The sequence below is a fragment of the Pseudochaenichthys georgianus genome, unplaced genomic scaffold (genome assembly GCF_902827115.2).
Source record: "Pseudochaenichthys georgianus unplaced genomic scaffold, fPseGeo1.2 scaffold_180_arrow_ctg1, whole genome shotgun sequence".
Lineage (NCBI taxonomy): Eukaryota > Metazoa > Chordata > Actinopteri > Perciformes > Channichthyidae > Pseudochaenichthys > Pseudochaenichthys georgianus.
In genome coordinates, this window is record NW_027262575.1 from 888810 (window position 1) to 913823 (window position 25014).

General features: G+C 42.6%; 1 protein-coding gene across 1 annotated transcript; it reads left to right on the plus strand.

Annotated features, from left to right (window-relative positions):
- The first annotated feature begins 1685 nt into the window (after positions 1-1685).
- LOC117441574 (zinc finger protein 271-like) lies at positions 1686-22296 on the plus strand. The gene is made up of 3 exons (XM_071202246.1): positions 1686-2165; positions 11791-12865; positions 19327-22296. Exons 2-3 carry the CDS (start codon positions 11791-11793, stop codon positions 20373-20375), a joined length of 2124 nt encoding a protein of 707 aa, XP_071058347.1. The 5' UTR covers positions 1686-2165; the 3' UTR covers positions 20376-22296.
- Positions 22297-25014: the final 2718 nt, after the last annotated feature.

Sequence of the window (25014 nt, forward strand, 5' to 3'; positions counted from 1 at the left end):
TGCTACGCGGATGACACCCAGCTCTACTTGTCCTCCAAACCAACCACCATCCTCCCTCTCTGACTGCTGACAGGACATCAAATCCTGGTTCTCCTCTAACTTTCTCAAACTTAACGACAGTAAAACCGAGGTTCTCCTCATTGGCACAAAATCCACCCTAACCAAACCTGACAGTTTCTCCATTACTATAGACAACTCTTCAGTCTCCCCCTCCCCTCAGGTTAAGAGTCTGGGTGTCATCCTCGACGGCACACTTTCATTCAAATCTCACATCAGTAATATCACTCGGTCTGCCTATTTCCATCTACGCAACATCTACCACCTCCGCCCGTCCCTTAACCCTAAGACCACCGCCATTCTTGTTCACACCCTGGTCACTTCCCGCATCGACTACTGCAACTCCCTTCTCTTTGGTCTCCCTCTCAAATCCATCCACAGACTTCAACTGGTTCAGAACTCTGCCGCCTGCATCGTCACCAGAACCCCCTCCATTAACCACATCACTCCTGTTCTTCAGCAGCTTCACTGGCTCCCCGTCAAATCCCGTATCGTTTTTAAGATTCTGCTCCTCGCCTTTAAGGCCATCCATAACCTCACTCCTCTGTACCTCTCCGACCTCCTTCACATCAACACACCCATCCGCACACTCGGATCTTCTGCTTCCCTCAGCCTCACTGCACCCCCCTTCCGTTTAACCACCATGGGGTCTAGAGCCTTCAGCCGCTCTGCACCCCGCCTCTGGAACTCCCTCCCACCTGACATCCGTAACACTGACTCTCTCCCCATTTTCAAATCACGCCTCAAAACATATCTCTTCACACTCGCATATCCACCCTGATCATTATCCATCACACATCCTCTATTTTCATTTATTTGGTTATTTGATTGATTTATAAACTGCATTGTCTTGTTTATGTCTCTTATGCTGGTGTTATGTATTGTGTATCTTGTTTTTTATGTGTTGTACGGCGACCTTGAGAGCCTTGAAAGGCGCCTATATAAAATAAATGAATTATTATTATTATTATTAAAGTTCCATCTTATCTTATCTGTCTGATTTGACATTACTCTCTCGTTCAGTTACTATAGCTGGCCCTCTGTGAATTTACAGCAGGACCACCAATCAGCTCCTATCTTCACAGGAACTCGCAGAGACGAGCTTCTTTCATTTAACCCTTCACATTCCAACAGAAACGGAATAGGCAGATTCGAAGGATTTATTTCTTTGGAAATGTTATTTTAAATACAATTAGATTAAGTTATTTTGGTAAAACTATTTAAAAATATAACTAAAAAAATATTTAAATGATACATATATATTTTTTAATGCTTTTAAATATTATTTTGTAGAATATTGTAGACCCTCAGAGAGCCTAGAGGGCCCTGACGGCTCGCCACTGGTCTAATCTAGAAAACGGAAAATGTGTTTTTGATTGTAAAAGTTGTGTATATTATTTACAGGGAATTTTGCAAAAACCAAGCAACTTGTAAACAGGAACAAATCTATTAAGAATGTCACTTTTAAATTGGAATCACTTTTTCATTTGTATATATTTGTGACTGATCTAGAAGTGTTTTATTTTTAGTCTCTCTTATAATAGCAGGGTTATGAGTGGGGTCGCCTATCCCTTTAAGAGAGAGAGATGGAGGTGTGGCGCGTGCATGTGTAGAGCGAGAGCGAGCGAGCGTAGTGTGTGTCCGGAAGAGAGCGGGAGTAGCAGCAGTGATCAGTCTGTCTCCAGTTAGCTGTATAACAAAGTCCTGAGGAAACACAGCGGCCTCCCAAGGAACCGCCTGCCTGTCTGCCTCATTTCAGAGTGGGTTATTGAAGCCGAAGCCTGGTGCTTCAGTCCGGGAAGACTGCAGAGAGTCCTCCCCTGTATTCCTCCACTACGGTCTGGGAGCAGCATCTATCTCCACTGTTGCTGTAACCATGTTAATGTCCCTCTGTGGGACCAATAAAGGACTTCTGATTCTGGGACAGACAGAAGAGAGGGGGGAGGGGCTGGTTGGAGAGCGGCCTTCTTCTTTTCCCGGATTTGAAGAGTCCTCTTCCTCACAGCCCACCGTATCCCAGGATGCAATGCGCGCCGGTGACGAGGAAACAAACAAAATGTCGGTCCGGTCTCAGAGAGAAAGCAACACGTCAGGAGTAACTGATAAATGTGAGTATTGGGTTTAACTTACTTTAATAACTGATGAATGTGAGTATTGGGTGTTTTGTAGTGATGGTGAGATGAAGCCTTATGAAGTTTTGAATCTTTCCAGCCAATTGGTTCGCAAAAGGGTTCATCTCATGGGCTTCATCATGGGCTTCATTTGAACACAAACCCCCTGCTGGTCAAAGTGTGTAAAACAGGCAGATTGGACATCTCAACAGTGTGCTCTCTCTCATACCGAGTTCCCATTGAGTAAAGCCTTAGAATAACTCTAAACAACGAACATTAAATCATATTTTCATGTTAACAATATTGTATTTATTCCAGTTGAATGATTGTGATTGAAAGCCTAAGGAGGCTGGTAAACATTGCAAAGAGGGATTTGTATTCCTTAATAATATTCATAAACTTAACCATGTTGTAGCCTGAGAAAGGCTAAACCATATCAAAGAATACATTTATTAACTACGTTAACAACAAATACGTATTGTTCAGTCGTTGAACCAGGGACCCTGCGGTCAGGAGTCAACTGCTTTATGATTCTTATTATACATCCATGGGTATTATGAGCGTCGTGGTTCAACCGATCTGAATGAGATGGGTCTGTCTGCAGACCGCAGCAAGGAGGCGTTTCCTATAGGGGCGTTTCCTATAGGGGCGTTTCCTAACTTTTTTTATCCAATAGCAACTTAAGGGATTCCAGCTGCTTTTATAAATCCTCGCAGAAGAAGTCATTGTTCTAGTGATGGGAATTCCGGCTCTTCTTGCTGAGTCGGATCATCTGGCTCACCAAGAAGAGCCGGCTCTTTCGGCTCCCAAAGGGCTCTTCAGTTTACCACATATTATACCTTTTTAATTAAATCAAATGTAGCGCTGTTTTGACTAATGATTTATATGTGTACACATATATCACTTAAAGTATTCAAGACATCCTTTGTACTAAAGTATTCAAAAGTAAAAATTACATGTTTAATATAAATTATTTGCTGTGGCCAATTGTTTTCATTGCATTTACAGACCCGTGTAACTCTCTGATACCACCCAATGAATGCATTGACTTGCTTGTAGAACCACGCTACACAAAACAGATGGCAACACCTATAACAACTATTTAAAAAAAAAAGGGGCTACTGTATCAACCTATATAAATATAGTTTTTCTCCCTGCAGGAGAGGGGAGCGTGCTTTGAGATCAACTCAGCGGTCCAGACATAGACATCATAGCTACGGCGACACATATTCAGTTGCCAGTTACTTTTGGCATTAGGGCAGGGATATCTTTCAAGGTTTGACAAAATGAATTTTGCTACTTTTAAAGCAAGCAACGATGTTTTCAAATCTGTAATCAAAAAGCTCCTCAAAAACACTATCGAAGCAGTTCCTGCCGTTGTTACGTTAGTTCAAACAGTAACAACGGACTACTTTTCTTAGCGGATGCATGTCAATTTAAATCAATACAAAAAACTATTTTTTAAATCAATAAAATCTTTTTCTAAATCCATAAAAGCATTTCAATTATTATTGGGAGTCATGTCGTTACTTTGTTGAGAATGTGGCCGTGTAATAAGCGGGACAATGTGCACATTGCACATTGCATAATGTGCCTTCATGCCGATCTAGATCCCTCTGCAAAAACAAAACAAAAAACGTCTCGTTCGCGGGCGAGAGCCGGCTCCCGTCGTTCACTATAGGAAACGCCCTATAGGAAACGCCCCTATAGGAAACGCCCCTATAGGAAACGCCTCCTTGCTGCGGTCTGCAGACAGACTCTATTGATCTGAATCGCTTCCTGAAGCAGTCACGTGGTGTCGACAGGCAGCGAGGCTTCGTTTGTCATCGATGACGTCACTGGCCCAAAACGATACAAGCCTCGATACAGGCTTCACAAAAAGCTTCGGGGATTACTCGACACACGCTCCGAAGCCTCGGCGCAATACGTAACATCACTAGTGTTTTGTTCTCGTCAGGGTGGGAATTTCACGACGGCCATGGCTGTCGTTGCCCCGCACTTTGGCCGTGATGCCCTGTTAAAAAAAATGCAATTCACGGCCAAAGTGGCCTTAGTGCCCCTGTCAAAAGTAAAAAAAAATGTCCTGTGGTATTGGTATTTTGACTAGCAATTTAGTTAAATTGTTTCGTTTATCAACGCTACAACATAGCGTTTCGTGAGTCGGTTGTTGTTGTTGGGGGGAAAAGCAAACAGCTGTTTGCTGCGGAGCGCAGCGCGAGCAGGCTCCCGTTAGCGGGAGGGCGCTCCTTCTTCACTACAGACTATCGCGCCATTTTTAATACGAGCAGTAACCGCACAAACGTGCATTTAACAAGTTTGTTTTCCACAGACCTTATTTCCAGCTATTTTCCAAAACCCTGTGGAGGAATTCCATTGCTTTTTGTGGAGGGAACCAGCAGCTTACTTCCTGGTTTCAGGACGCGTCACTGCACCTCTCAATATGATGCCAGTATAAACAAGGTCTTCTGTCGGCTCTGTACATCAATACCGACCTATGCTGACAAGTAAGTGAAGAGTAGACAATATAAAGGTATTGGCGAAATGTCCCAGCAGTTTAGGATAATGAAGGTTCTCATCAAATCAATTACATAGCCATTACATTTCTAACTCCTAATGACAGGAAGGCAGAAAGTGCATTATGCAAATAATAATACTCATAATAATAGCAGACATTTTTTAACAATGACCACAATATCATTATTTTAATAAACCAAATATGAACAATTGAGGAAAATGAGGAAGAACTGATGATTAAAATGTTGTAGTACAAGTAGTAATGTAGTTAGTGCATAAATTATTGCAACAAATGTGTTAATTTTCTTCATCATTAGTCGATTCTTTGTTGGTGGACGAATGCTCCGGGCCAGAGGGTACAATGGTGGGGCCAGTGACAATACCATTTTACCCTTACTGTCTACCCCTGACTGACTTATGTGGTTTATGGCTGAACTTAACGTATACGTTTAAGAAACACTATTGCTATTCAGCCGTTTGTAAAACGACTGGTGTTGACGTTAGTGCTACACTTTCCAGTCATGTTGATTGACCAGCGTAATTTAACCAAACAGCCTTTGTGCCCTGTCATGTGGCCTTTGTGCCCTTAAAAAAAATGTGAACGGGAAGGCCAAATGGCCTTGCCCCTAAAATGACGAAATTCCAAGCCTGGTTCTCGTACTGTATTTACAATCAATACTCCAGACTACGACGTGCTATATTCAACGTATATATTGTTATACCCAGACGTAGACATTCATATCTGGTAGGAAGGTGAACTTCACTCAACTCTCTGGCTGCGCACGCATACTGTGTCCACGTCACGTGGGCCAATCATAAACAAGCATTGTCAACCAGTGCTATCCACATATTCAGTCGAGATATTACATTGGGTTTAACTTACTTTAATAACTAACGTCAAACCCAGGGACATTAACATATTGAATTTAAATAATACGGATAAACACGTGACATTAGTAAAGTTGCACGTGCTGCTGTTTACTATTTTATTTTGAAATCAACTCCGAAGCTTCCTAATGTCAGAGATCTCGATTCTGTTATGGATAACTTATACTTCATATTACGTGCATAAATAGTCAAAGTGAAAACATTAGACCTGCTTAAGTCACAGTCCGGTGTGATGATAAATCTGACATGTTGCATTGTTTTAGTGTTTATTAAACGTAGGGACAAAATTACAACCTTTTCTTTCAGCTCATGCAGCTCGGAGGTAGGGCTACAAAATTGGCTTATATTTGAAATTACATTGTATTTATCGGACACTTTTATCCAAACCGACTTACAATAAGTGCATTCGACCAAGAAGATACAAACTAGAAGAAAACGGAATCATATTGGTACATCAGAGGCCCTTTTTGTCAAAGCACTTCAGATATTCATTGCTATCGGGATGTTAAGAGCATTCCATGGAATATAACAAAAAGTGTATCTCGAGCCGGTTTCTCAAACTTACCTCACCTTTAGCCTACAGTCCGCGGCATATCACATAATATTCATAATGTATCACATATCTCCTGATCTGAGTCAGCTGAGCCGTATCTGGCCGTGCAACACTCACAGCGTCACAGACTGGATGCAGAAGCATTATATTAACAACACGTTGAGTTGAGGAAACACTGAGTCAGAGGTGATGAGAGTCAGACGGTGTGTTAGACGGTGATATCATGAACCTGTTGATGGATGCATTCAAACACTTGTTCTGTTCCAGCTGTGTTCACCTTGCAGGTGCAGCTCTGTGCTTTGATCCTGATCAAGTGTTTAAGTCATGGATGTTTAAAGTTTAACTTCTTCATGTGTCTAATATTATAGTTGACTTTTCATTCAGGAAGTATGACGCTGCGCTGTCGGTACGCTTCTCCATGTCTGTGATTGGTCGAATGCTCCAGATCCCACCCCTTTCATGTGAACGTGCACCTAACTCGATAGGACACGGCTGGCTTGAGTTAACGAGTTGATAACCCGCGTCGTAGGACCGCTTAGCGAGAGCGCGTATGTTTTGGATTAGGCCAACCGGCTAACTCAAACATATCCAAGATATGTTGAACCAGCTTCGTAGTATAGGCCTCAGGTTTCATAGAGCCAAAACATTTCAAGTGCCACTCAACTAGCTTTAGATAAGCCAGTCCTTTGTTAATATATAAGTGCTTTGATAGTAATTGTATTGCTCGAAGTGGAGTCGAAAGAGATGAGTTTTCAGTCTGGAAGGTGTGTGAGCTTTCTGCTGTCCTGATGTCAATGGGAGCTCATTCCACCATGTTGGAGCCAGGATAGCAAACCCACGTGTTTTTGCTGATGGCAGTTACCGGAAGCCAGTGGAGGGAGCGGAGGAGCGGAGTTGCACTAGTCTAGGTGTGAGATGACGAGAGCCTGGACCAGAAGCTGCGTCGCTTTCTGGGTCAGCTGGGGACGCATCCTCCTGATGCTGTAGAGCGTGTATCTGCAGCAGCCGGTTGGAGCAGCGATGTTTGCAGTGAAGGACAGGTTGTTATCTAGGGTCACACCCAGATTCCTTGCAGTCTGAGTCGGGGAAACAACAGACGGGCCGATGTTGATTGTTAGGTCAAGAGTGGGACAATCTTTTCCCGGAAGAAAAAGCAGTTCAGTCTTGTCAAGGTTGAGGTGGTGAGCAGACATCCACCGAGAGATGTCTGTTAGACAAGCAGAGATGCGTGCGACTAAGAAATATATCCATTTGATCATATCATCTTGAAGGTCAACTATCATGCAAAATGCAGTTTTTGATGTCTTGTCTACATAAATATATAAGTAGACTCTCAAATGTCAGAAAATAAAACATACCCACATCTGTAAAAACGGGGGTAAAACGGAGCAGAGTATTAAAAACTTGAAAAATATTCCTCTAAGGTACATTTAGAACAGATCAAAAATGTGCGATTAATTGCGAATAACTATGGACAATCATGCGATTAATCGCGATTAAATATTTTAATCGACTGACAGCCCTAATATATATATATATATATATAAGTGGTGCACGATAATTATCGGTCCGATATTAGGAATTATGACGTCATCCCGATAAAAGTATTAATAGCCCCGATAATATACAATATATTTTTTGGGTAAAGAAAAGATCCTGCGGTGTGGGTGGATTGGGATGAGGGGCGCTTGTTTTTCACTCGGCTCCTCCCGTGTTGCCAGCACTGTGGTGTTAGTGGTTTAGGAAGAGGGGGGTTCTTCACAAATCCAGCGCTCCCTAACTCGTGCCTGGCTGTGACGTAAATGGTGTGCGGCCGTGAAGCCAGGACAGCAAACAAACATGTCGTCGGTAGTATGGGACTATTTCAAAGTTTCAGAGTTAGATAGTTCGCTTGCTATTTGTATTAACAGATGCAGAAGTTCCACGAGGAGGGAAGAAGGCAACGAGCTATAATACTTCCAACCTGATCAGTCACCTGAAACATCGCCATGGCTACGGTGGTGTGTTAACAGTGTACGAAGACGCCTGCGCTGCTAAACTAGCGGCGAATCCAAAGCCAGCTGCAAAGGCACCGGGGCTTTCACCTATCGACGAGGCTTTTGAAAAAGGCAAGAAGTTTGCCAGATTTGTTTGGGGAAATAAATATGGTCACTTTGAAGAGTCAAAACTGTTCTTGGCTTTGTTTTGTTCATAGTAGTAATGCTCATGTCCTTTGCTCACTACTAGTCTCTTTGTTACCACCAGGTGTGCAAAAACTACAGGTACATTTAATATATATATATATATATATTATATTATTATTATCGGTATTGAGAAGCAGGAAGTTATCGGTATCGGTTTCAAAAAACCAATATCGTGCATCCCTAATATATATATTAGGGGTGTAACGGTTCACAAACATTTCGGTTCGGTACGTACCTCGGTTTATAGGTCACAGTTCGGTACGTTTTCGGTACAGCAGAAAAAATTATCACAAAACATAACATATTTTTTTTTTTATTATTAAACTGTGAATAATGTATTCACTCAAATAAATACAAAATATAATAAAATAAACATTAAGGTGCAGCTTTTCGATGAACTGAAATAATCTGTATTTGAACTGAACTGTACTAGTTCCTAAGCAGCCAGCTTGACATCAGGACTTGCTTGTCATTGTATTTTCATGTTGTTTAAAGAAAGATGAACTTGTCCACATTGCTTGCTGAAAGGGCAGATCAGCTGGCACTAGCAACGTCTCCTGCCGTGGAGAAAACCCTCTCGCTAGGGACAGAGGTAGCAGATACAGCCAGGTAGCGCTTTGCTAACATGGCAACATAAGGATATTTGCCGTTTGTAATAGCTTTGGCTCGGTCTGAACTCTCTGCGAGTGGTGGAGGCTCAAATGCTAGCGGGAGTTGGGATTGCACTTCAGTCTTTTGGTACCGGTGATATTCACGTTCGGGTGATGCCTTTTCAAATGAGTGTGCACGTTTGATGTATTGCCAGCTGCGTAACCAATGTTAGTTGAACAATGCCGACAAACAGCTTTGGTTCGGTCCACCTGTCTTTGTCCGTCATCCTTGTACGTAACTGCGAAACCAAAATGTTCCCAAACCGGAGACTTCAATGATGCTGGAGGATTTTCGAGCTCAACTTTATCTGCGTTCGCCATTTCGACAGTTCCTCAAATTACTGACTGCATTTGAACGCATCCCTCTGACCAGCTCGTCCAATGAAATGACTTGCTCGCTCTATGACGCGTTGATCACAATGGGTGCAAATTACTCTGAATGCTGCGACGCAGCACCTGAGATTACTTCCAAGAAGTTGTTCACGTTCTCAATGTTTTACGTTTAAAGTTATATGCGTTCGGTACACTTCGGTACACACGTGTACCGAAGTGAAGGGCCCGTACCGAATAATTTCGGTACGGGTACGTGTACCGTTACACCCCTAATATATATATATATATATATATATGTTACGTTAGAATGCTAACTTTTGGCGAATTTAGGAGAAATCTACAGACGCAATTAGACAAACTATAGTAAAATGAACACTTAAATGTGTATTTTGTACGTTTTCCTTCCAAAAGCCTGAAAGAAAATGGAATCGAAATAGCACAACATCTCAAAATTGACCAGTGCATGAAAAATGATGTTTTTGCCTGCGGTGTCTCGCATTTAACAAAGAATTTAATAACTATTTATGTGGCTCGTCGCTGACAGCCGGGCCAGGCACCACTTTTTTTTTTTTTTTAAGCAGCTCCCTCCCCACTTTTGGCAGCACCCCCTGAGCAAAATGACTTCCCGCGGCTATGCGAATAGTACTCCAACGAACGAATATTCGGATATTCGGGTACAGCCCTACAAGTCCCCAATTCACGAGTCCAAGTCAGAGTCACCTAGGGAGATTCGGAGTCGAGTCCAAGTCAGAGTCATCCTTACCTGTGTCCGAGTCACCCAAGAAGAGTCCAAGTCAAGTCCGAGTCACAAGTCTTCATGTATTAATCTTAGTGGATATATTTGTTGAAATGTAGCTATAGTCATGTTATATTAATTTATCTATTGAACTGCTGTGAAGCGAGTTTGGCTGCAATTTTTGTAATAGGCACTATACAAATATAAAGCTTATTATTATTATTATTATTATTTATATTATTATTAATTACCTTCGAACTATATTTAAAATGAGTTACCTTTTAGAGAAGTGATTATATTTGTATGCCAATATTTTTCTTATGGTAAAGTTTTCGTTTTGCACTTTTATTTTGATAGTAATAAGATTGGGACTCTAATTTGAAGGATCTTTTACCGGAAGTCAATGGATAACGGAGCAGTGTAAACATACATGTATAATGACGGATAGATGACGAATAAATTAACACATACTAAATAGTTGCATTCTGATTTTAGCACCCCCGGCTGATAAGGGCACAAGTTATTACGTTGGTAATGATTGTATAAAAGCAAGGGTGTGCAATAAGGAGCTCCAACAAGCCGTTTAGGACGGAGAGTAAATAGACAGATACAGAGATGCTGTTTGAGAAATCAATGTGAGTTTGGAAAATTGCACAATATCACGTTACTCTGATAGTGTTCAAGACAGCCATGTCTGAACTCGATCCTTAGAGTAATGTGTTACGGAGCCTTCTCTTCAATATTCTTTCCACATAACGAGCATTTTGCGCTGCTCTTTCCCAATGCAGAATGTGTGAAGGCATACAGCACGATGCGGGGTGTGTCTCTGGACTGGAATAGCGGGGCCCAGTACGTGAACTCGCCTCGCAGGTGCACACGCCAGGATAGAGGACATCAGACTCCATAGAAAACTTGCTCGAGTCGAAGTCGGAGGGTCAATGTACAAGTCGAGTCAGAGTCATCGTGGGGGGAAAATTTGCGAGTCTGAGTCCAAGTCATCGTGCGCGAGAATTCACGAGTCCCAAAAATCGGCACTCGAGTACTCCATCTCTGTCATGAGCTATGATGAAGTGTTTCCCACAGGCCCGTAATGGTATTAGGTGACCGGGTACCGTTGGTCCAACTACAGTCACTAATTTGACTTTTCAATTTGAGAAAAAAGTCAGTATTTTGATATTTTCTGAAAAAAGTCAGCACTCTGACATTTTAGAAAAGTTTCAGGATTTCCAGAAGAATTTCAGGATTTTGAGATCTTGTCTCATACTACTCTTGCCTATTTTCTACGTGTTAAATGAAGGGTACAGCTAGCAGTGCCTTAATAGGAGGCCCCTCCGACTGTCTAAAATAATCACTAAAAACAGACGAACATCTCATACAGCCAGTAAATACAGAGCTAACCCTGCTAACTAACATTAGCATGAATTACTCAAACCTACATGTAGCAACTTATATCTGCAAAAAGAAAAGTAGAAACTTCGCCCCCGCACTCTCCCTGTCCAAACTAAGCACTGTTACTATGTTTTAGATCAGCTACAGCACTAACTCACCTGTTGTCCTGAAACTCTCCAGAGCATCTCGAAAAAAGTGTAATTGACAGACTATTGAGCCAACAGACATACAAAGTGGGCCGGACTTAGCAAAGCAATAGGCACGCATTTAAAATAAGGAATGGGCTGCTAAGTTAATGAAGTGTTACTCGTGGTTAGAATTTTTAAATTCTAATACTCTACAGTTTCTCTGAATATGTGTTTCCTGTTTCCTGCAGATGTCCAGCAGCTGGTGGTGGTTAAAGAAGAGGTTCCCCCTGAAGAGCAGGAGTGGAGCTCCAGTCTGGACCAGGAGGACCCAGAGCCCCCCCCCACACATTAAAGAGGAACAGGAGGAACTCTGGATCAGTCAGGAGGGAGAGCTTCAAGGGCTAGAGGAGGCTGATATCACCAAGTTCACATTCACTGCTGTCCCTGTGAAGAGTGAAGATGATGAAGAGAAACCTCAGTCCTCTCAGCTTCATCAAAGACAAACTGAACACCTAGAAACAGAAGCTGATGGAGAGGACTGTGGAGGACCAGAACCAGCAAGGAACTCAGATCCAGAGAGACATTTACAACCAGAGACTGAGGACAACCCTGGAGACTCTTCTGAACCTGACCCTGAAGACAGTGGAGATTCGAAGGAGCCCAGAGAACCTGTGTCAGCTTCAAATAAACAAGACCCCGTCAGTGATTCAAGAAGTAGTGCTAGAGAGAAACGCTTTAGATGCTCTCAGTGCGGGAAAGAAAATTGCGACAAGTTACATCTGAATAGACCCATGAGCACCCACACAGGAGGGAAATCATTCAGCTGCTCAGTTTGTAACAATTATTTTACACAGAAATCAAGTTTACAGACACACATGAAAATCCACACAGGTGAGAGACCATTCAGCTGCTCCGTTTGTAACAATTCTTTTACACAGAAAGGAGGTTTAAAGAGACACATGATAATCCACACAGGAGAGAAACCATTCAGCTGCTCAGTCTGTGAGAAGTCTTTAAAACATAGAGGAGATTTAAAGAGACACATGAGAATCCACACAGGAGAGAAACCATTCCATTGTAGTTTTTGTGATAAAAGATTTATCCGGGGTAATCTGGTCAAAACCCATAAGTGTGTTGGTCGTCAGTTCTCACAGCTTCATCAAACTGAGGAGAACAGAGAGGCAGAGCCTCCAGCCAGCAGCTCAGCTGAACACATGGAAACAGAAGCTGATGAAGAGTACTGTGGAGGACCAGAACCAGCCAGGAACTCAGATCCAGAGACTGAGGACAACGACACTGATGACATATTCTGTTCATTTTCAGGTTGGTATTAGTATGTTGTCTTCATTGGGACATGTCTCCATGCTTTAATGTTAAAAAAGCTCTTTATGTTTCTCATACTGCCTCTTTTCACCCTCTATCTGAAACCAGAGCCCAGTCTGCTCTGACTGGGCTGGTCGGCTCTGTTGTGATTGGCAAAGTCTAAGCCCCCAGGTCAAATCGGCTGCCCAGGTTTCTGCATTTATCCCATCGTAGTATTAGGAGCAGTGGACAAGCCAAGTCCCACCTCCATTTTGTTATCGTTAGTAGGGATGCATCAATTAACAAAATGTCAGCCGATGCCAATGTATAGAGTACCAATTTTGCCGATGTTTTACTGTATATACTGTAATAGTAGTGTTGACAACACGGCTTGTGAAAATATACGTGTCGTGCTCCAGCTAGATTGTCCTCTGTACGAAGGTGACGGCTGTCACTACCCGATCTGCATCCCTGGCCAATCTGCATTGCGCATGTGTGAGATGGTCCGCCATATTGGACAACTCCGTACGGAAACCCAACTCGGACACTTGACACAGTGGCGTTTGGCAAAGCACAAAAACAAAACTCAAAAAACCGAGAGATTAGTTATTGTTATTACAATGTGAGTTCACTATTATTTAACAACTCTTTTTATTGGGTTCTTTTATTTGGGGTTAAGTACATTGTCAGAATAAGTGAGAAATGGATTTAACTTCTGTTAGACAGCTATCATACTGAATACATATTTACTGTGAATGTATGCAAAAATGTATGGCATATTGCTGTCTAACAGAAGTTAAATCAAGTCAAGTGTCCTATTTGGGTTGCCGTACAGAGTTGTCCAATATGGCGGACCATCTCGGACATGCGCAATGCAGATCGGGCAGGGATGCAGATCGGGTAGTTACAGCGGCGACTTTCTGCGGGGAAGAACGGCTGTCCACAGGCTGTTCTAACTTTATTGACTCTCCAGGGTAGTGAATTGAACATGCAATAGTAATTGGGTGTGGTATCTGTAATATAAAGATACATAATAGATAAACAGGTATTATAGAGGGATAATGACCAGTGACATTGTTAGACAGTAAATCAGGTAGATAAAGAAATGGCACAATTAGCTGGCGTATACTGCCCTCTATTGGCCAAAGGCCGCAACAGAATGACGATTGAATTGACAGGTTATTACAATTAAGTAATTAACTATTATAAACAATCACACATGAACAATATACAGGAAGGCACGCAATGAAATCTATATAATGACTATAATATAAAGAACACTCCATACATTGGCCCTGCATCAACTGGGCGTTACGTTGTACATTATGCACGTTGAGGGAGCGTCGCCTGGTGCGGCCGCACCTCACGCTGTCCCGTGATCACCCGTTAGCGAATATTGCTAACTGCCTTCTATTGCAAAGTAAGCTTTGCATTGTGAACATTAACCAATAACCGAACCAGGCAAGAATATATGCACTTACAATACATTTTCATGCACGCACATGCACGCATGTCCACAACGCACGCACTGCGCAACACCCTCAATAGCCCGATCCCTACCAGTGTCCTTGTGATTAGTGATGTGTCGGTCGCGAAAGAGTCGGCTTTTTTAAGTGAACGACGGGAGCCGTGAGCCGGCGCCCACGAACGAGCCGTTTGTTTTTTTTGGCAGAATGATATGATGATCTCCGTGCTACGGGTGCTCAGTGCATGCATGCAGTGACATGTAACATCCAAGGATTAGAGACGGTTGGATGCTGCTGTTTTGAGCATTGCAATATATTTATTTTCACTATTCATTTATTATGATTATCTTTAGGCTCAGCAAAGATTTGATGTCAGCTGCTGCTGTCTTTTTTTCTTTAGTTAAAAGCCCTGCTGTTTTGTTAGGGCTTTTTCTTTAAATACACTTTTAAAATGTCGATACAGTAGCTGTCCTTTTTTTTAAATGTCCATGCTTCAGTTGTTTAGGTGTTGCTATCTGCTTTGTGTAGCGTGGTTCTACAAGCAAGTCAGCACTATTTATATTAAAAATGTAATTTTTACTTTTGAATACTTTAGTACAAAGGATGTATTGAATAATTTAAGTGATATATGTGTACACATATGAATTATTAGTCAAAACAAGGCTACATTTGATTTAATTATAAAAGGTATAATATGTGGTAAACTGAAGAGCCGTTTGGGAGCCGAAAGAGCCGGCTCTTCTTGGTGAGCCGAGCCAAATGATCCGGCTCACTAAAAAGAGCAGGAATTCCCATCACTACTTGTGATCCTGCCGTAACAACCTGTGCACGTTACTCATGCAATTAGGTTGAGACCATTCAGGCTTATGCTAGAGGGGTGCAAGGAATAATCGTGTGTGTGTGTGTGTGTGTGTGTGTGTGTGTGATAGAGGGGGGAGGGGAAGTGTGTGCATGTGTAGAGCAAGCGGGAAGTTGAGCGTAGTTTTCTGGAAGTTAACGGGAGCAGCCGCAGAACAAAGTCACAAATATAAACAACGTCCCCCCCAGAATATTGAATGTTGGATTTCATTTACTGATTCTGCAGACATCCGCTACACGGGGCAGAAGTCCTGCAGCATTCCCCCCCCCCACCCCCCCCCCCCCCCCCCCCCCTCCTACAGCAGCAGCTCATCACAGAGGAGACGCCCCTCCCCCCCTCCGATTGACTTGAAAGTTACAGAAGAGTGACAGTTCTAATCCTTTAAAATGATGCCTTGACCTCAGATTTTGTTCATCAGATTTAAAAACAACGATGTTAGGGCTAACTTCTCCATGCAGAGCTAGTGAAGATGAGGAGCCTCAGACACATCCCTCCATGCAGAGCTGGTAAAGATGAGGAGCCTCAGACTCATCCCTCCATGCAGGGCTAGTGAAGATGAGGAGCCTCAGACTCATCCCTCCATGCAGAGCTAGTGAAGATGAGGAGCCTCAGAGGGGGGAAGGGGGTCGCAAGAGACCAGGAGGGAAAATTGTTATGACAAAAAAAAAATCATACATTCATAATTTGATAAATTATTGATTCGAAAATGATATACTACACTACAAGTATGTCTGGGTCTCTGTTTCATTTCATTGGCTCTGTCTGTGTTTAGAACGAGCCATTGCACGGGTCTGATTTTCAAGACCCGCTCCCGCCCCGCACCCTTGACGTGCAATACCGAACCCGCCCCGCTACCCGCACATATTTCCAATTAGTTCCGCAACCCGACCCGACCCGTGGGCACAAGATCCGCAACCCGACCCGAACCCGCATATATATGAGCAGTGAAAACGTGCAATTATTAACACACGCAGTTGCATATTTGTCTCAAAAAGCGTGGGATGTTGGTTATTTTCTCAATCTAGGATGACACAAAAAGCCTCCCAGATGTTGGATTTCGCTCTTGAGGAAGTGTTATTGAAAATGCTGTATTCTCCGCTAGAGAGCTTCACCTCAGCCATTTCGAATGTGGCGCGCACAGCAGCAGATTGATGCGCTGCAGAGGTTATGATTATGCGCGGTCCCGCGGGGGAGAGGTCTGAGGATTTTAAACATTAAACTAAATTATTATTATTTTAATATATTTATTATGCAATACCCGCGACCCGACCCGCATCATCTTTGTTTTACCCAGAACCGAACCCGGAAAAAAGCGTTTGAAAAAATACCACCCGCGAATCACCTTTTTTGCGGGTCACCCGACCCGATGCAGGACTCTGCCACACACTACCTATAAAAATGTGTAAGCACTTGACCCCTGCTTACACCTATATACCGTGAGCTGATTATCGAGCCTTCATTGTAACAGTCGCGGGTGTACTGTGTATTTGCGTGGAGAGTGTTGCAGTAGAACATTCCACTGTAGCGCCCGGTACATTAATGGGAAACCCTAAATGTTTGAGCACCCTCTATGAAACGTCAAGCTACCCCAAAAGAAGATCTTTGGCGCTGCCACTGAGCCGTTTTGAAGAAATGTGATAAGACACACTTTTTTGCCAAATATCAGCATTTTCTTTCTTTTAATTTTTTTGCACGGATTGCAAAGTATTATAAGTTATGGTTCTAGCAAAGGGATTGCACAATTGTATTATGTATTTATTTTTTGAGACACAGACTTATGGAGCATTGTTTTATTATCACTGTTCTCGCAAAGTTCTTTCTTTTTTTTTTTTAAATGAATGCTCACGTTCATATTGATGTATTTTAATAAATGTTAAAGGTGGGCTAGGTAAGTTTGAGAAACCGGCTCGAGATACACTTGTTATATTCCATGGAATGCTCTTGACATCCCGATAGCAATGAATATCTGAAGAGCTTTGACAATAAATCCATAAAAGGGAGGGAAGGGGGCGCAAGTGAGCCCACAGGTTCTTGTTGCTACTGTTATTCTACGCAGAGACAGTAGACACAAACAACAAACTAGACTCTTGAAACTAGAGGAAGATAAGGAGGACTTTTACAAAAAAGTAATAGATTGTTTTCCAGAAGGATAGCATGGACTTCATCTTCAAGTCAAGGTAAGACCCCAATTGTAATGAAAATGGGATCTTACTAAGAAAGAACAATCCAATATTTAGATTTTGGGTGTCCTTTTGTTGAACGGTCTGTTTAAAATGAATCGAAGCATCAGACTAAAAAAGCTTTTGAAAATAACCGAATATTTCGATTAAGGTCAAAATATAATATTTGTAAATCTGACTCTGAAAGAGTCAGTGCCTCACCAGCCATGAACCTCACCGCACGTCACTGCTACAACCTATAGAAATGCAACACGGCGTCAGTTTAGACGTATTTCTGTGCTCCTGCTTACCGCATAATTTATGAGACAACATTTCATAACATTAATACAACATATTCGAGGTGGTTTTAAATAACCTATCCGTATTTATTTATTTCTCCAAGTTATGTTTTTGTGTGCACTGAAGACTCGCAAACAGGTGTTTGTTTAATAATTTTAAGATTGGCTTTAATCAATGTTTGAAAATGAATTCTTCATATATGATAAATGAGAGGTAACATTTTGTTTATGGTATTATTTCCACATATTTCTCTCCATCCTTCCTTCTGCCAACGGTGTCGCAGTTTCTCGTCCCTCCCGTTGTTGTGCTTAGTGCGTATGCATGGGTTAGAGTTTGCATAGAGGACCGCACATTTTCCGGTCAAGTTAGTATTTTATAAATCGCAAACATTGCGTGGAAACTGGCGTACGCCATTTTTTGAGTGTATATCCCTTTTTATAAATGAGGCCCCGGATCACATTGAATGAGCAATTCATGCAAAAACCTATAAAACTCCCTCTGGAGGGTAGCAGCATAAATGATATTTGAAGTTGTTATGCATGAGAATAAGTAAAACCTTGTTATCCTTTTTTTATCTTGACATGCAAGAGTGAAAACATTTACGTTGACAATGTTTAATTAAATTGTTAATGTCAAAACATTTGACGAATGTAATTCACTTTAGCTATGTTGCTAGTTTATTCACTCAAGTCAATCAATCAATCAATGTTTATTTATATAGCCCAATATCACAAATGTTACATTTGTCTCAGTGGTCTTCACAGTGTGTACAGAATATCAGTATGACAATACGACACCCTCTGTCCTTAGACCCTCACATCGTACAAGGAAAAACTTCCGGAGAAAACCCAGTTTAAAGGGAAAAATGGGAGAAACCTCAGGGAGAGCAACAGAGGAGGGACAGACGTGCAATAGATGCCGTGTGTAAATTGAAAAGATAATACATTTGCAGCATAGGTAGTCCAAATATTTGGAAATGCAAGTGTGTATAATAGGAAGATGAATCCACAAGGATATCCATCCAGGACCGATGATCCAGGACCACAGCCACGACTGTGGTCCTGGATCGCGATCCAGGGCTCGCGATCCAGGACACAGGACCGCAGGATCATCCATGACTCCGGATCCCGGCGTATATAGACACCAAAAAGAAAGGAAGTTGGGTTAATCGGAACATAAGAGTACACAGGTATAGACAGAGAGAAGGAAGTGAAACCAACTTGAAGCTCTGCAGTTTAAGTAAGGAACGACTTAGTCTAATAGAGCCCTGTTCATTTCAGTGTTTTATTTTATTACATGCACCTCAGAAAAAATACAGAGGGCCGGACCTCGTTGAGTGTAATGGGGGTAAGGCCATGACTCCACTTCATTTGACTGACAGCTCTAGTTACTCTTCTAAATCATTCATATCTCTATTTAGAGCTGCCTTAAAAACACAAAAGGCAATCCGGGTCCTAAGCTGTATCCATGTAAGCATGTGACTTTAGGGGTACCAAACCATTCAAATTATAATTACACTTATCTTTCTCTGCGATAATTGTTGGTGCATAAATGTGAAAAGATATTAGCCATAGGTATTTATGATATTAATTAGGAATATAGAAATAAGGGGTTCAAAACGGGGCTTTGAGCGGTGACATAATGAACACAACAGCTATTCTCTGTAACGTCTCTGTGTGTGTTTCCTGTTTCCTGCAGACGTCCATCAGCTGGTGGTGGTTAAAGAAGAGGTTCCGCCTGAGCAGCAGGAGTGGAGCTCCAGTCTGGACCAGGAGGACCCAGACCAGCCCCCACACATTAAAGAGGAACAGGAGGAACTCTGGATCAGTCAGGAGGGAGAGCAGCTTCAAGGGCTGGAGGAGGCTGATATCATCAAGACCATATTCACTCCTGTCCCTGTGAAGAGTGAAGATGATGAAGAGAAACCTCAGTCCTCTCAGCTTCATCAAAGACAAACTGAACACCTGGAAACAGAAGCTGATGGAGAGGACTGTGGAGGACCAGCCAGGAACTCAGATCCAGGGGGACATTTACAACCAGAGACTGAGGACAACCCTGGAGACTCTTCTGAGAAGAAGACCAGAGAATCAGGTTCAAACTCTCAGAGAAATGAACAAGACCCTGTCAGTGATTCGAGATGTAGTACAGGAGAGAAACCATTCAGCTGCTCAGTCTGTAAGAAATCCTTTCCAGAGTATCGCCGTTTAAAGAAACACATGATAATCCACACAGGAGAGAAACCATTCGGCTGCTTAATCTGTAAGAAATCTTTTACAGTGAGAGAAAGTTTAAAGGACCACATGAGAATCCATTCAGGTGAGAAACCATTCAGCTGCTCAGTCTGTAACAATTCATTTAGACATAGAGTTAGTTTAAAGAAACACATGATAATCCACACAGGACAGAAACCATTCAGCTGCTCAGTTTGTAATGCATCTTTTGCACTGAGAGGAAGTTTAAAGGATCACATGATAATCCACACAGGACAGAAACCATTCAGTTGCTCAGTCTGTAAGAAATCTTTTACACAGAGTGGAAGTTTAAAGGAACACATGAGAATCCATACAGGAGAGAAACCATTCAGCTGCTCAGTTTGTAATACATCTTTTGCACTGAGAGGAAGTTTAAAGGATCACATGATAATCCACACAGGAGAAAAACCTCACAGCTGTGATCAATGTGGGAAAACGTTTTCTCGGCGTAGTAACCTCAAAGTCCACCAACACGTTCACGCTGCAGACCTTTAATAATTCTCCACGGAGCTAGCTAGCTGATTCTTCTTGCTTGCACTCTGATAGGTGTCGTGATTGAAAACTACTGATTGCTTGAGTTCCTCTCAGGTCTTTTTCTTATGACCATTTCTGTATAAAGGATATTCTTTGTGTTAATTCTGTGTATTATTATATATTACTCAAATTTGCAGAAGTGCGCACCAGACAAACTCCTACCACATCCTGTGGAAATGCATTTCCTGATATAGCTAACTTTTTTTCCACACAACTGTGTCTCCGGGCTTCTTAACATTTAATAAACTATTAATGTGTGATACCTACTTAACGGGAAGAAACTCAGCTAACTGACGATGTGAACCATTTTTACCAAAACAAAACACAAATCTCACAAACGTCTAAATGAGCCCTGACCGAAACAATTCTAATGCACTTAGCACAGAACTCTAGGTATACATACTTTATTACTTATCAAATCTGCACAAACAAGCTTTGCTAGCAAGCTGAGATTCCACAGATTCTAGGGGAATTATGGTGCATTTCCACTGCAGCGCAGAGCTCGCTTTAAGCGTTCCGAGCCGTGCGGGGCCCGTTTTTGGTTGCGTTTCCACTTGGCCTAGTACCGGCTAGCGGGTCCTAAATCACAGTTTTTCTGGCCCCATAAAATCGTGGTTCTAGGGCCAGGAACAACCAGGCTGAGTCGGCTAATCTAGAGAGAGAATCGCTGGCAAGGGGGCTACAACTACAACAAGATGAACATATTTGACCGTGATTTAATTGTAATACACGTTTCAAAATGATGCCGAAGTAACAACATACTGATACCGGTTAGTAAAAACCATGAATTAATGCTTTGACAAGTCTGCAGACAGACGGCAGGCGAAAAACCCTTTTAAAATGCGTGCTTTCTAAATGGAGATTGGCGAAGCTAACGTTGTAAATGCTCCGACCGTCCACACTCAAAACAACGGCCTATACAGACATAAATAAACCAGCGACTGTATTCGCCATGACACAGACAGTCTATGGTTTGTACTTGTTTAGCTTCTGTCTAGTTTCTGAACAGATATGAGGAGCTGTGAGCGCTAACCGCTAACGGCTGTGTTGTTTTTCCGGGGCTCTCATTGAAGATGACGTCACGGCTCCGCCTACACTGCGTTACTATAGATACTACCCCAGATCCTAAACTGTAATGGAAATGCACCATAAAGTGCATAACGAGGCCTAGCCGTACCGAGCGAGGCTGTGTAGTGGAAATGCGCCATTAGTATCATCACTGAGCGATCAGAACTCGCGACATGGGAAGCAAATGCAGACATCACACCAAGTAGCTTTATGGAGAAAACACGGGAGAAACGTCTTACCTTTTGCTGTTATACTGATCAAAAGTTGTGTTCAATGGCATTAAAACGATAAAAACGCTGCTCCAATCGGCACTCGTGAACGTTTTTTTTCGAGACTGTGTCTCAGGGATTTTTAACATTTATGAAACTATTAATGTTCCATACCCAATTAACGGGAAGAAACTCCGCTAACTGACAATATGAACCATTTTTAGCTAAAAGATACACAAGAGTAATACCAAGCCTCTGAATTAGCCCTGAGCGAAAAAAAGCTAACTAATGCTAATGAACTTTTGCACAGAACTCACGGTAGTAATGCCCTTATTACTTATCGTAACTGCACAAACAAGATGTCGTCTAGCAAGCTGAGATTCCACAGATTCCATACATGTAATGTCATCACTGTACGACCAGAATTCGTGGAGCCATCAGCCAGAAAAGAGAAAGAAAACATCTGGTTTCAAAACCATAACAATAATTACGTCTTACCTTTTGTTGATTTGTGATCAAAAGTTGTGTTCAACGGAATAAAAACGCTGCTCAAGGTTAATCCAATGTTTCCGTGTCACGTTGATTTTTTTTTACTGATAATCCATCATCATATTTATGGCAATATACTGGGTATAAAGTTTAGCAGTCCAGGGCTTCAACCTTCAGATATGCTTCGTTTGCATCACTATCACTCCGCAATGAAGAAATCATCCCTCACAGTTCACCATGAATCCTACAAACTCCATCTCACTACCTACAGAGACGTCCTCACTGCCGCAAAAACTGCTTACCTCTCCACCATCTTTACCGACCCCTCCCATAACCCCAAGACCCTCTTCTCCACCGTCAACAAGCTCCTCAAACCCCGTGCTGACACCCTCCCTTCCTCCACTTCCACTTTATGCAGTTCATTCCTCCAGTTTTTCTCTGACAAAATCACTGCCATTAATCTCTCCCTATCCGCTGCATCTGACACACATACATCTTCCCCAGCATCCACCGGCACAATTTCTCCCCCCCATCTCCCTGGACCTCCCGAGCCCTCCTCCCCACGGCCGCCTCTCCCAGTTCACTCTGGTTACCCCCCCTGAAATACTCAAACTGATCAGCTCCTCCAAACCCACAACCTGCTCCCTTGACCCTTGACCCTCTACCCACCCCTCTACTGAAGTCCTGTCTCCCCGTCCTCTGCCCCTACCTTATCAACCTTTTCAACTCCTCCCTGTCCCAAGAAACCGTTCCCTCTGCCTTCAAAACTGCTGCTTTCACTCCCACCCTCAAGAAACCCGGTCTGGATCCCTCCTCCCTCAGTAATTACCGCCCCATCTCCAACCTCCCCTTTCTCTCAAAAACAATAGAACGCATTATCTCCAAACAACTCCACCGCCATCTCCAAACCAACCAGATTTTTGAACCCCTTCAGTCTGGTTTTCGTCCCCACCACAGCACAGAAACATCCCTCATCAAAGTCCTCAATGACCTCCTCACCTCTGCTGACACCAGTTCCCTCAACATCCTCATCCTCCTCGACCTGAGTGCAGCCTTCGATACCGTGAGCCACACCATCCTGCTTACCCGACTCCAGGACATCGGTATCGAAAAGTATTGCACTCGGGTGGCTCCAGTCCTACCTCTCCGACAGATCCCACTTCATCTCCCTCAACAACCACTCCTCTGCCACAGCTTCAGTCACCCAAGGTGTTCCCCAAGGTTCAGTACTCGGCCCCCTCCTCTTCATCATCTACATCCTCCCCCTTGGTCAGATTCTCCGCCAATACAACCTGGACCGTCACTGTTATGCCGACGACACCCAGATTTACCTCAGCACCAAATCCCACCTCCGCAATATTGCCAAACCTCTCTCACCCTCACTGCAGCTGAGCGACTCTTTCACGCCTTCATCTCCTCCCGCCTTGACTATTGCAACTCCCTCCTCTACGGCATCAGCTCCACCTCCCTCAATAGACTCCAGCGTGTCCAGAACGCAGCCGCCAGACTCCTCACTCACACCAAATCATGGCATCACATCACCCCGGTCCTCAAAGAACTCCACTGGCTCCCCGTTTCATACCGCATCCACTACAAACTCCTGGTCCTCACTTTCAAAGCCCTCCACCATCTGACCCCCCCCCCTACCTTACTGACCTCCTCATCCTCTACCAACCACCCTGGTCCCTCAGATCCTCCTCAGCCGGTTTGCTTTTCATCCCCAAGGCCAAACTCCGGAGCTTCCATGATAGAGCCTTCTCTGTGGCTCTGGAACGCCCTCCCCCAATACCTCCGTGAGTCTTAGTCCCTCACTCTGTTCCAGTCGCGCCTCAAAACCCACCTCTTCAACTCTATCCATAACCCCCCCCTCTCAATCAACTTCATCCTGACTGCTTTTCTGTTTTGTTTCTTTTTGTTTTTGTTTTGTTTGTCTACCCTCCCTCCCAAATGTAAAGCGTCTTTGGGTTCAAGAAAAGCGCTATAGAAATAAAATATATTATAAAGGTAATGTTTACGTAGATTTGGGAACTGCCCATCGATTCTATTGGATCTAATGGTTAAAAAAAAGGTGTTAATCATCCAAATCGACTAATTGGTTCCAGAGATATGGTCCTGCGTAAAGTATAAAGTATGAGAGCCAGCGTCAGCATATTCACGCAGCAGACTCTACGCAGTGTTTACTTACGTAAGAAAGCCGGAATTGCAGAACACAGAGCGGACGGCTGTTTTTTTTTTTTTTTTTTTTTTACAACAGTTGTATTGGATGGAATGAATACAATGATTTTTACAGTGAAAAAGGTCCAATGGAACTGATGGTTGCCAAATTACCCAGAGGTGAGTCCGTCTGGACTTTATTTTTCTAAACCTTTCTAAAAAGGTCAAACTTAACTTGTTTTGCATCAATCTTGATACAGGGTACTTATATGTTATAGTTTGGATTCCTAAAGCTTTTAGTCTACTATCCCATCATTCAAGGGTGGTTTTCACTATAAGTCATTCTTTTTTTTTGGACGGACACTATAATATACATTTTTTTACTATGTTCAATCTGAATTTACTTTAAAATTAAAAGAATCTATATTGATTCTGACTTTTCTACATCCAACTCTCAGGTTTATGATTAATTTAACCCTTTTAGAAGTGAAGTTATGGTAATTTGTTCTGGGAATGTCATTTTCGAGCCTGAGGCCTGGAAAACAGGCTCGGGGGCTCATGACGGACAGAAATGTGTACCTCACTATAAATACTGTGTGGTATAATAAAACTTCATCGCTCACCGGCACACTATATGTATATATAAGACATCCTTAATATAATTTGTATTAAATGATTTT